The sequence below is a fragment of the Lycium barbarum genome, chromosome 8, assembly GCF_019175385.1.
Source record: "Lycium barbarum isolate Lr01 chromosome 8, ASM1917538v2, whole genome shotgun sequence".
Lineage (NCBI taxonomy): Eukaryota > Viridiplantae > Streptophyta > Magnoliopsida > Solanales > Solanaceae > Lycium > Lycium barbarum.
Genome location: NC_083344.1, coordinates 120,476,114 through 120,489,201, shown reverse-complemented (window position 1 = coordinate 120,489,201; position 13,088 = coordinate 120,476,114). Strand labels below are relative to the sequence as shown.

Here is a 13,088-nt window from a genome sequence, read left to right as displayed (position 1 = left end):
TTAGCAAAATACCAATAGGTAACCAACCATTAATTTAAACCGAATACAAACATACATTATACCCAGAGATAGTTCCTCTCCATACAGAATACCATAAAAGTAGCAAAATTGGACCTAACGCTTGCTTTACATTAGGGTCAACCAGCAAAAGATATTCTAAAGCTAACACTCTCTTCTGATTATCATTCCCTCCAACGTTTGACAAAACGAAACCAAATCTCGAGATACACGTTTCTACTCCTATTTACTTTCCAGCACTGTGCTTAGCTTTCGAGTGAGATTCCAGAGCATTTTCAGAACCAAAAGTCCTGCAAGGAGTAATACATGAATCGAGGGAACCTAATGCTTCTAACATAATTAAAGCTGCATTATAAGTTACCGGTTGCATGTCTTGCAGGCAAGAGATCCGCCAGATTTTGGAGCCTGGTTTGGCTTGTTTCCAGGTGTCTTACCGGCCTGTTTCGAGGGGTGAGGGGTTGCCACATGGACAGCACTTTTCTTACCATCTAAATCGCCCAAAAGAAAATACTCAGGAACAAGATAACTTAATGCCATATTTAACTTGAGTAGAGATGCAAAAAATGAGCCCCTTGCTTTTGCAAGCATTTCATATCATTTTCAAATAATGAAGATTAGAACAAGTTTTTTTATTCCCAAGGAATCAACACTCAAATTAAGTATGTGGTCTAATTTTTGTCACGCAAATCAAAAGGAAAACACCACAGTCCAAAATTAGACAATCCATATCCAACATTAAGTGAAAGCTTAACCCAAGGACAAAAAATTACCAGTCTTTTGAGGAGTTACAAATTTTGCCTTTTTATCAGGAGCAGGTGATTTTGTAGCTGAATCTGCAGGCCTTTTCTTGCTCGGTTCAGCCTAAAAACAAAATTGAACCAAGTAGTGTTAACCCACCTGCCTGCTCAAGAAATTCAGGAGAAAAGAGAAGAGGCCAATAACTACGAGCTACCTTCTTTGGTGTCTCCTCGCTCTCATCAGATTGATCTTCATCACTATCATCTTCATCCTGAATAGATAGAATACTCAGTAATACAGAACAATAGAAAATATATTACACAGAAGAAACTCCCCGTGCATTGTGGTTAATGCTTCAGACCCCTAAAGGAACAAGTTAGATTAGTTGCATGGACCATAAGATGAATTAGCTCAACTCAGATGCAGGGTCCTGCATTTTAAACAGCAACATAGCATTCAAGACATAAACAATCTGATAATTAGTTTGATTGCTGTTATCTTGGCAAAAACAATTATCTGTCAATTTAATGTCCGAGTGACATCTTTGTCAAATAATTGTTTTCCCACACTATCTTTGTCAAACAATTGTTTTCCCACACCCTTATCGAAAATTTGTTTTCAACACAGTTCTTTTAAACCAAATCAAAACACACACATTGTTCTGAATACCAAATGCAAATCATATTATTCCGAAACCCAAGTCCAAAAGCAACTTTAGTGAAGCTGACGAAGCTCAAAATCTTAAAGAATGACATTTTGATGATCACTAAAGTACCACAGTTGAAGAACAAAGTCAAACGACTGGAAATTGTTGAAAAAGCTCAAACAGTTACAAGCTGATTTTTGTGCTTGCCCTAGACATCTAAGAACCTTTCATGATAAGATATTAATGACAATACTATAAAGCATTGAGCATATATTAAACGATCATACCTCCCCCATCTCAGAATCATCTTCATCATCAGACAAATCATCACCATCACTGCTGTCATCTCCACCATCCGCCTTAGCACCTTTACTAGGTTCCGCAATCTTCACCTTCTGCTTAGCTGAAGCAGAATCCTTTGCAGTAGCCTTAGCTTCAGGCTTTCCTGTTAGACATGAAGGCAATACTTTAGAACTAAAAAGAATGGTAGATTGAAGAGGACGACTTAATAATAGATATTTCTGTACCTTCGTTTGCAATAGTAAGGGGTATTTCCTCATCAGACTCTGCACACATTAAAATATCAATTACACCATTGCCTAATCCATTGAAGCTTAAATATGCTCAAACAAAGAAGATTTTTACTTACCATCTTCTTCTTCATTCTCCTCAGTGTCACACAGAAATGTAGTCAAGGAAAAAAAGAATTTGAAAAATATACCTCCTTTTAATGCAAGGGAAGGGACTTGTAGGAATATAGTGAAGTCCATTTCAACAAGAGATAGAAGTTAACATACAATAAAAAGGATATTCCTCGAATGGGTTGGCAGCCTTGTATCCAAAAAAGTAGACACTACCATTTTTCCAGTTGTGTGATAGCTCAAACTCTTTATCAAACACCAGGTCAAACTGTTGTTGAGGCAGCTTGTCTGAGATGAGTGTTCCAAGAACAAGCTTCTTTCCATCAATAGTCACAGACAAGCATACAGGTTCTGATCCCTTAACATTTTTCGCCTCACCAAGAGATGCCTGGAAAAAAGAATACATTGATAGAATACTAAAAAGAGATGCCTACAAAGTACAAGCTATTGCAAATGAATTTGCCAACCAAATTCGAGTGACAACTTAAAATACCTGTGAAAGATGCAAAACCATGTCATCTCCAGGCTGTACAGATAAAGGTTGTCCACTTTTCACCTCCGCACCTAAATGTAAGCAAATTTAGAACAGTTTCCCCGTATAATTCCAATATAAAGAGGGAAACAAACGCACTATGGATGAAGTATCAAAGCAGAACACACGTAAAAGAAAGATATTTTTACGATACAGTTATTACAGAAAAGTAGAGGCACAAAGGTACATTCAAATTGCATATGAAATCCAAAAGAACTGCTGATGTCCAGGTTCTTGAGCTATAATAATATCAAGAAGACACATGGTCATCAAAGAATAGCATGCGAAGACTTGAGACATCATTTCAGAGTTTCCAAGAGAATCCCTGATTCCGAAAGAACTAAATCAAATACCTCCCATACCCTCTTATATAGAGGCATGAAAAATGAACCCAAAAGGACAGAGTGATGACAGAATCTATGGTCAACACCAAAGAACCATCTTTTTTATTATTAAAACCTATGTTGCTCGGACTCTAGAAGTAGTGTAGTTTTGGAGAATCCAACACGGTGCGGCACCGAAAGTGATGAATCTGCACAACTTAGGTTACAACTAAACAACCATAGGTTACCCAAAAAAAAAAAAAAAAAAAAACAGGATAATGTACCTACCCACTTCAATGCCAAAGCATAGTGTAGCATATCATATATAAGCAGAGAGCATTGCACTACAGCACAAACATTTTCTAGCTATTTGATTGTCAATGATGAAAAATACTGTTAGTCCCGGAATCTATCACAAAATAACTTTAACATAACTTGAATGTGCTCTCAGACAGATAAGGATTAAAATGTGCATATATTTGTACCAAATTCAAATATGGACATTCAGTCATCAAATACCGAATACATGTCTCATAAACATCAAAAGCAGAAAAAAATTATCAATGAATAACATCAAACATTAAGGACCAAAAAAACAAAATATAAACGAAACAGTGATTGAGCAATACAGATTATCAAAATAATGAAACGATAAACAGAGAAAAAGGCAAATAAATTGAGAGATAGTATTTACCCCAAAATTTCATTGTTAGTTTGGAAAAAGGTAGAGAGAAAACTCTAGGGTTTTAGGATGAGGGTTTTGGAAGAGAGAGTAATTTAGGGTCGGCAACTGTATAAAAGTTTATTATAAGCGGGAGAATAGAGATATAAGCTATTACAGTCTCCCGTTTCAATTTGTTTCAACCTATTTTTTTTTTAATCCGTACCAAAATAAATGATTTCTTTTCTAATTTAGAAATAAATTCGCTTTATGAATGATTTATAGTCACACAAATTTTTAATGCTTATTTTGAACCACAAATTTCAAAAGTCTTCCCTCTTTCTTAAATGTTGTGCTTAATCAAATGGTTTCATATAAATTAAAACGGAGGGAGTAATATGTTTCCCATATGCTCCCCTAATATGCATTTTTGTATGTTAGATTATAAGGAGGGTTAAACTTACCCTCTAAGTATGATTTATAGTTAAAATTTATCCTCCGTCAAAGTTTGGGATTAAATTTATCTTATCCATCAAAATTTGGGATCAAATTTGCCCTTCTCATTAGGATACTTGATAAATTTGCCCTTATATGGATGGAAGTCTGACTTGAATTTCACAACACAAAAAAATTAGTCACGTCGGATCCATATAAGCTTCACGTAGACTCCCAATCTCAATTCTCTTTTGAAAAAAAAAAATGCCCCTGCAGCATTTGTTTTGTCATAGTGAAGGTTTCTTCATGAACTCTTCAGAGCATTTCTTAACAGAGGAAAACATTTTTTATCATAATACATTCCTAAACATATACCGAAAATAAGATCAGAAAAGCTATGATCCTGCAAAAGTGATAACAAGATAACAAAATAAATTTGTGCAGTTTAGCTTTGAAAATCCTGTTCTCTTCAACGAAAATTCATTTTCAGTTCTCTTGAATAGTTTTTGAGAGGTTCTGACAAGGAGGCGACATGTAACACCTTGTAAATTCCGTACTAAACCATATTCATGACTTAGGAGGTTAGAAATCCAAGAAGGAGAGTGTTGGAATCGAAAATATATTTCAGTTCAGAAAACCTAGTGTTACGCCACAAGGGACGGACTGTAACATGTGTTACGGACCGTCATTCTGTAACGGGTATGCTTGAAAATCACTGTCTCGTAACTTTTGGACCAAAGGACGGTTCATCGTTACGGACCGTAACACGTGTTATGGCCCGTAACAGGTGACCCTAACCCAACCTCAAAACTTAAAAGCTCATTGGAATTTTGGCCATGTTATGGTCTAGTGTTACGGACCGTAACACGGACCGTAACAGTGCCGCGAGTGAGTCAATTAAAAGACGAGAATTTCAGTTTTATTTCACAAGTTTCATTCCTTCAAGCCCTAGAACGACCTCCTACCCTCTCTCATCATCAAGAACACCAACGTAAGCCTACTCTAATCATTCCAAGTCAATTCTAACATACATTCTTGTAATTTAAACAATAAATCATTGTTTCTAACCTAGGGTTTTCAAGAAAACCCATCTCAAGGTCCAAGATTCAAAATTTTGGAAATCTTCGTCAAAGTTCAAGTCTTTAATTCAAGTCTTGGAGCAATTAAGGCATGTAGACGCTATCCACGCGTGGCAACATCCTTGTTCTTCCCTATGTTTCCATATTCCAGGATTACACACACCAGGTTTAGGGTTCTAGGTATATTCATGATAAACCCTAGACATTTGAACCATGATATACTATATTGTCAGTTATAATTCCATTTGATTAGTCTTAATTTACTGTTTTGGTGATTGAGACTCAGTCCGTAATCTATGAAAAAAAACCCATAACTTGCATCCCATGGGTTTTATAACACAAGATATGAGATTTTATGCTTATTTCTATGAAAATCTTGTATATATGTATTTATTGTCATGTATCCATGTTCATGTTAAGAATCAGAAATCATGACTTCAGTTATCTTTCATGTTCGGGAGTTGTAATAATACCGAGAAGGCTCAGATAGCCTGAAACTATGTATGCCAACGTAGGATAAGGATCGCTCCGCCTAGTTAGGATGATTACTTCATGTTTTCCCTATTGAGGGATTTTGGATCCATTCATGTCATGTATGTCCGTACCCTGGCAAGGTATGAGATGGCTTAGCTAATCAGGCCGACATCAGACTCCATGTGTCTCCCCGTGGTGGTTCATATTGGTATTACAGTTACTATCATGTTTTCATCTCAGTTACAAATTATTTCATGCTTACATTACTCATGTTCAGTTTCAGTTTCCATCTCATGGCTAGGTATTGTGTGCTTACTTATTCTCTCATGTGTTTACATGCCAATATATTCAAAGTACTGACATCCCCGTTTATTGCCTTGGGGGCCTGCATTTCACGATGCAGGTGCTGATTTACAGGACGATGCATCTGCTCAGTAGGACAACTCTCGTATCAGCTTTTGGGTGAGCCCCATTCTCTTCGGGGTTTAATCAGTTGTTATTTTATGTCATTTATGCATTAAAGGTATGCTGGGGGCCTTGTCCCAGCAAGTATGATTTCCAGTCAAACTCATGATAGAGGTTTCATAAACTAGACAAGTCAGTATGTTATGTCAAACTTTCAGAGTCGGTTAGCCATGTTGGTTCAGTTATGATATTATCCGTGTTCATGTTTTTAAACATGTACCTTGTAAATTACTATGACTTCACGTGTTTTCTTAAAGCCCATGGAGTCTCATGTTGTATGTCCGCTCATGTATGCCTCATGGTGATTCAACAAGCCATGTGGTTCGCTCGGTCACATGCAGTCAGACACCGAGTGCCGTGTTACGCCCAAGCCATGGTTCGGGGCATGACACGACAACAATGAGTTAAGTTAGCTCCGTCAAAGTTCACCTACGATAGATGTCATGTTCAAGAAAGCTTTGCTAGTCAGATAAATTCTATGTTTCTGGAGAGAACAACGAATCCTTGGTCGTATTAAACATTTGTTGTTGCTGCTGTAGAATTTTTCTTACATGCCTCCTATTTTATCACATGCATTACGTGTGTACCTCGATGCGATTAAAACTCCGTCTTTTCACATTACTACATGGTGTCTTAGTGTCAGCAATAGTCTAGACGGGTTAAGAGAATTGGGATTGGGAAACGGGTTAAAAGAGAATTGGGTTTGAGAGTCTACGTGAAGCCTATGCGGATCCGATGTGGCTAGTTTTTTTGTGTTGTGGAGTCCAAGTCAGACTTCCATCCATGTAAGGGCAAGTTTATCAAGTATCCTAATGGGGAGGGCAAATTTGATCCCAAACTTTGACGGAGGACAAATTTAAACTATAAACTATACTTGAAGGGTAAATTTGACCCTTTTTTCCTTGATTATGACAAATTTAAACTATAAACCATACTTGGAGGGTAAATTTGACCCTTTTCCTTTGGTTATATGGAAAAGGGAAAAAAATACCTTCAACTACGAAGATGACTCACAAATACCTTCTATCCACTTATTGGTCTAAAAATATCCCTAACTTATTTTGTTGGCTCCAGAATACCCTTCAAACTAATACCCTAAGTTCGATGGCTTTTTTCAATTTTTTTTTTTTTTTATAAAAAACACGTGGCTTATTATGACAGGCCGCATATATTATTTAGTTTAAAAAGTTAACCTACTCTTTTTAAAGCTAAACCTGCTGACTCGTTTAATCTTAACCCGTTTCTTTTAATCTAAACCCACATTATGTGCATTACACAAATTAATTTATCTGAACAACAATACACCAAGAACAATGGATAACAGGGTACGTGCATCTCATATAAAATTCAATGGTTCTGAAGCATAAAGTGCAACACGAACACATTGTTCCTAACTCATTGAAAATCAAAGAAAAGAACTAGTTGAGAATGGCACTTAACCAGCTAGTTCCTTCCGCCTATTTCCCCTGTTAATTCTAACATCAGTGACCAAGATGCTGGAGGAATTGCAATTTATTAGGGTCAGAATGGACATGATTACATGAAGGCACCTTAGCATAATATTGCAATTTATTAGGGTTAGAATGGAAATGACGGCACCTTAGCATAAACTTGTGCCACTGGGAATTACTAAATTGTTAGTTTCTCTACACTTTGGGAAATGGCCACAACTCATGATCAATCATGTTAAGGTTTGACAAAATCAATTGGGTTTAAAAGATGGTGTGTTTACTTCTTAAATTAAATAATATATGTGGACAATCATAATAAGTCATGTGGTTATTAAATTGGAAATAACCCATCAAGTTTAAGGTATTAGTTTGAGGGGGTATTCTTGAGCAAAAAAAAATAGGTTGAGGGTATTTTTAGACTAATAGGTGAATGGAAAGTATCTGTGAGCCATTTCTCATACTTTAGGGGTATTTTTGGCTCTTTTCTTTTGATTATATATACTCAGCCCTTAGAATTGTCAAGATATTCCATTTAGACCCTCGAATTAAGTCATGATCCAATTGAACACCTCAGCTTTTAATAAAATGTTTCAATTGGGACCATTTCGGGTCAAATTTTGCAAGAAAAAAAATGTATGTTTTCATTTGTATATTATGTAGTTAGTTAACCACATAAAATATGTCATTTCCTTTAATTATATGCATTTGTCTCAATAAGCTGTAAAACCCCTGATATTTTATACTTGAGTTTGGTGAATTAAAGGAGATGATATATTTTATAGGATTAACTTAACTATCTAATAAACGAATGAAAAAACACGCAAAAAAGAAAATTGAAATTTAAACGGAAAGTATCTAATTGAACACTTTATTAGAAGTTGAGGTGTTCAATTGCAACGACACTTAATTTAAGTGTCTAAATGGAATATTCTGACAAGTTTAAGGAGTTAGCTATGTGTTAAACCTTTTTAAAAAATGTTTCATAAGAAAAAGTTATTATTTTGTGTTTAATAATTATAGAAGAATATTTTCATTAATAAGAGAAAAACGATAACTCTAATTTTTTAGCCGAAATTAACTTTTGTACAATGAATCTTAACTTTTGTTCAGGGGATAACTATATATTAAGTTTAAAAGTTGTATATGTTTTCATGACTTGCATACCATAAATATATTTGTTTATACCTTTAAAATTATGACAATCTAATAGGTTTGGAAGTAATTCACTATGACAAATATGTTGAATGGTACATGGAGTGAATATCATTATGTCACGATTTGCATGTCACAGTCTTGTCATGTACTTTCTCCAACTCAATTTATGTGATACTTTTCACTTCTAAAGAGTTAATTTGATTAAATTTTGAAGTTAAATTGAATTAGATTTGAAAACTGCATGAAAAATACTATAAGTTGCAACTTTTCATATCAATTCAGTAAAAATACATCTCAATTAAAATATTGGTCAAAATTCTTACAGTTTGAATATCGGGAAGCGAAAAGTATCACATAAATTGAAATAGAGGGAGTAACATTTTTCATTTTATTTGTTTGAAGGAAATTTGGCGGGGAAATTCCAAAACCAAACGAGGCCAATATGTCTAATAAATAGTCTCGTACAAAACTATGTATATTTGTATGTACAAAGAAACAACATATCATTCTCGTACGTTTACTTTTATGTGTTTTAGATAGATTGATCGCAAAATGTAATATTATAGATAAGATACTTGAATTTTGGCGTCTTAAAAATAATGTGAGTAACATGACAAAATTCCCTTTCAATCTCAAAATCTTAAAGATGTCATGTCATTCAAGCAGGAAAATGTTGTTAGCGGTAAAATAAAAATGTTGGAATTAAAAGTTCACTAAATATAGAAATTGTCTTTGAAATGACCAAAAGAAAAACAAGATACTCAAATAGAAACAAGAGAGTGTGTATTTTTTTTGTTTATCCATATGATATTAAAAACAGACTATTCGACCATTCACGATTCTTGCTGCGTTGGATTCATCTGAAGGGGAAGCGCTAGCCAAAATTGATGTTCGAGCCCGAGATCTTTGTTTGAAAGTAGAACAATCTATCTATCCCCCCATTTGCTCTAATTATTTTGTCCACTTCCTTTAAATATTCTATCATTTTCTCTTTTGCCCTTTTCATTTAGTATAATACTAAGTTAAACAAATGACAAAAATTATCCCCTGTGTTTGGACATATGTTAAAATAGTTACTTTAATATATTCATAATCAGATTTGACCCTTTAACCACAACATATTATGTGAAATTTCACAAAGTAGGGTTTGAGAAGAGTAAAATGTACGCAAATCTTACCTTTATCTTGGGAGATAAAGACGCTGTTTTCGGAAGACCCTCACCACAAGTTTTTACCCTCTAAGTTTCTCCAAAAAATGAGGATCTTTAATTTTTTTTCCGCAATCCCTGGCTATTAGATTTAGCAGTTTAATATTTTATCGGAAGTACCAAAAAAGTGCTGTCAAATTCTAAAAAGTGCAAATAGGTAAAAAAGCAAAAAATTACAACTAATACTTACTTAAACGCCAGAAATAGAACAAGACAAGTCGAAATTGCAAAAGCTGTACATAATTTTGTTGAATATTTGACAGAGATTAATAGGATTTGTTTTTTTTGACAAAATAAAAGTATCAAAAACTACTCAGACTACATTTAAGGAATTATTTTCGACTTATTACTACTATATAGAAAGGTGGGTTTGGGCACTTTTTCGTCGTCCGTTTGTGGGCCCACATATTTTAAACAACTACTAATATTTAAAAATAATAATTGTGGGCCCACATATTTTAAACTACTACTAATATTTAAAAACAACTACTAATATTTAAAAAAAAAAAATTGTGGCCCACATATTTTAAACAACTACTAATATTTTAAAAAAAAATGTGGGCCCACATTAAACACCAACCAGTAATAAAAAAAAGAGAAGAAAAAAAGTGGAACCCACCACATCCAAACTCACGGGAAAAAAAAGTGGATCCCATATTAACAAAATCAAGCAATATTAAAAAAAAAGTGAATCCCATATTAAAAAAACAAACAATGTTAAAAAAAAGTGCTTAGAAAATCAAACAATTAAATCAATAATGATAGATTCATTGCCACATGCGTATCAACCATTAGAGGGAGCAAATGAAATTATTGTACAACAACATACTTAAAATACAAAAATGCTTAGAAAATCAAACAATTAAATCAATAGTGATGGATTTATTGCCACATGCGTATCAACCCATTAGTGGCAGCAAATGAAATTATTGTACAGCAACATACTTAAAATACTTATATATATATATATATATATATATATATATATATATATATATCCGTTTTCCAATTTTTAAAAATTGTGGGCCCATATAGCCTGATGGATTCATTGCCACATGCGTATCAACCCATTAGAGAGAGCAAATGAAATTATTGTACAACAACATACTTAAAATACAAAAGTGCTTAGAAAATCAAACAATTAAATCAATAATGATGGATTTATTGCCACATGCCTATCAACCCATTAGTGGAAGCAAATGAAATTATTGTACAACAACATACTTAAAATACTTTAAAAAAAAAGTGTTCCCCATATTAAACACGAACCAATATTAAAAAATTCAAAAAAACACCAACCAATTAGGCATTTAAAAAAAAAAGTGTGGTCCCCATATTAAACACCAACCAATATTAAAAAAAAAAAAAACAACCAATATTTTAAAAAAATAATAAGTAAATAAAGTGAAGCCCACCATCTCCAAACTCACGGGAAAAAAAAAAGTGGATTCCATATTAACAAAATCAAGCAATATAAAAAAAAAAGTGAATCCCATATTAATAAAACAAACAATGTCAAAAAAAGAGTGCAGACTTTGTATTCGTAGCAAACACTAATATAATAAAGTTTTAGATACGGAGCACAAACTACAGTGTTATATTAATCGTGTTTTGAACATAGTATCCCATACTGACAAAATCAATCAATATAAAAAAAAAAGTGAATGGGTTTAGACCCATGCTTCGTCGTCCGTTGTCCCTTAAAAAAAAAAAGGGAGGGGGTGGGCCCCATACTAAATAACACCGAGCAATAAAAAAAAAGCAAGAAAAAAAATGGAACTCAGCATCTTCAAACTCATGGGAAAAAAAAAGTGGACCCCATATTATCAAAACCAAGCAATATATAAAAAAAAGTGAACCCCATATTAAAAAAAATATAATGTTAAAAAAAAGTGCAGACTTTATATTCGTAGCAAACACTAATATAATAAAGTTTTAGATACGGAGCACAAACTACAATGTTATAGTAATCGTGTTTTGAACATAGTATATGTATATATATTATATGCATAAAATAGTACAAACTAATAATGTCAAAAAAAAAAGTGCACCCATAAAGGCTGGGCCCCATACTAAACGACATCAAGCAATATAAAAAAAAAAGTGGATCCCACCATCTCCAAACTCACGGTAAAAAAAAGTGGACCCCATATTAACAAAATCAAGTAATATCAAAAAAAAAAAAGTGAACCCCATATTAAAAAAAATAATGTAAAAAAAAAGTGCAGACTTTGTATTCGTAGTAAACACTAATATAATAGAGTTTTAGATACGGAGTACAAACTACAGTGTTATATTAATCGTGTTTTGAGCATAGTATATATATATATATATATATATATATATATATAATATATATATATATATATATGCATAAAAATAGTGCAAATTAATAATGTCCAAAAAAAAAAAAGTGCACCCCTATTAAAAAATCAAACAATATTCATGTAATTTCCAATGTATCTCATTAAGTCAATAATGATGAATTCATTACCACGTGCGTGTCAATCCATGAAATGACTTTTCTTCAAAAGGTTAAGTAGTCAAACCATACAATTTTTTATTTATTTTTTATATTAGTCTGAGATCTAATCTAAATATTAAATTGTTGTATTTGCTATTCCGCCATGTCATTTATTTGTTATGTTTGCTAAGATAAATATACTTAAAATATTTATATTTGAAAATAAGATAGAATTTAATTACTTTTTTATTTTTATTCTTACTCTAATAAATGTGAAAAGAAATTACTGTCGTAAAAAAATATATATATCAAATGCAGATCAAATAATGAATAAGGTAAATTAGTCAAATTATAATTCTAATCGACGTTTTCTTAAAAAACCATGCAAAAGATAACAGGACAAGTAAAATAAGCTAAACCGAAAATATTTACTAAAAATTAAAAAATAGTATTTCTTCGTTTAAATAAAAAATCAATTTCTACTTTGTTTCTTTTTAAACATGTAAAATTAATTTAACAATTTGAATTAGAATATCTCAAAGATAAGAAAATATATTCCTTTTAAACAAGTCTTCTCTTTTAAAAAATATTAATAAATTTGCCGATTTTGTGTTCATAGCAAACATTAATATAATAAAATTTTAAATACGGAGCACAAAATACAATGTTATATTAATCATATTTTGAACATAATATATACTTTTTATATATATATATATATATATTATCGTGCGCTAGGGCATTGGCCGTATAGTTTCAAACATAAGGACCACTTTTGTCATTTTACCTACTAACTAA

General features: G+C 32.8%; 1 protein-coding gene across 1 annotated transcript; it reads right to left on the bottom strand.

The window, feature by feature from the left end:
* Positions 1 to 3,738, bottom strand: LOC132606966 (histone deacetylase HDT1-like). The gene is made up of 10 exons (XM_060320691.1): positions 3,593 to 3,738; positions 2,537 to 2,607; positions 2,214 to 2,431; positions 2,052 to 2,074; positions 1,930 to 1,968; positions 1,690 to 1,847; positions 971 to 1,027; positions 789 to 879; positions 380 to 506; positions 1 to 308 (listed from the first exon to the last, which is right to left on the bottom strand). Exons 1-10 carry the CDS (start codon positions 3,603 to 3,605, stop codon positions 245 to 247), a joined length of 861 nt encoding a protein of 286 aa, XP_060176674.1. The 5' UTR covers positions 3,606 to 3,738; the 3' UTR covers positions 1 to 244.
* Positions 3,739 to 13,088: the final 9,350 nt, after the last annotated feature.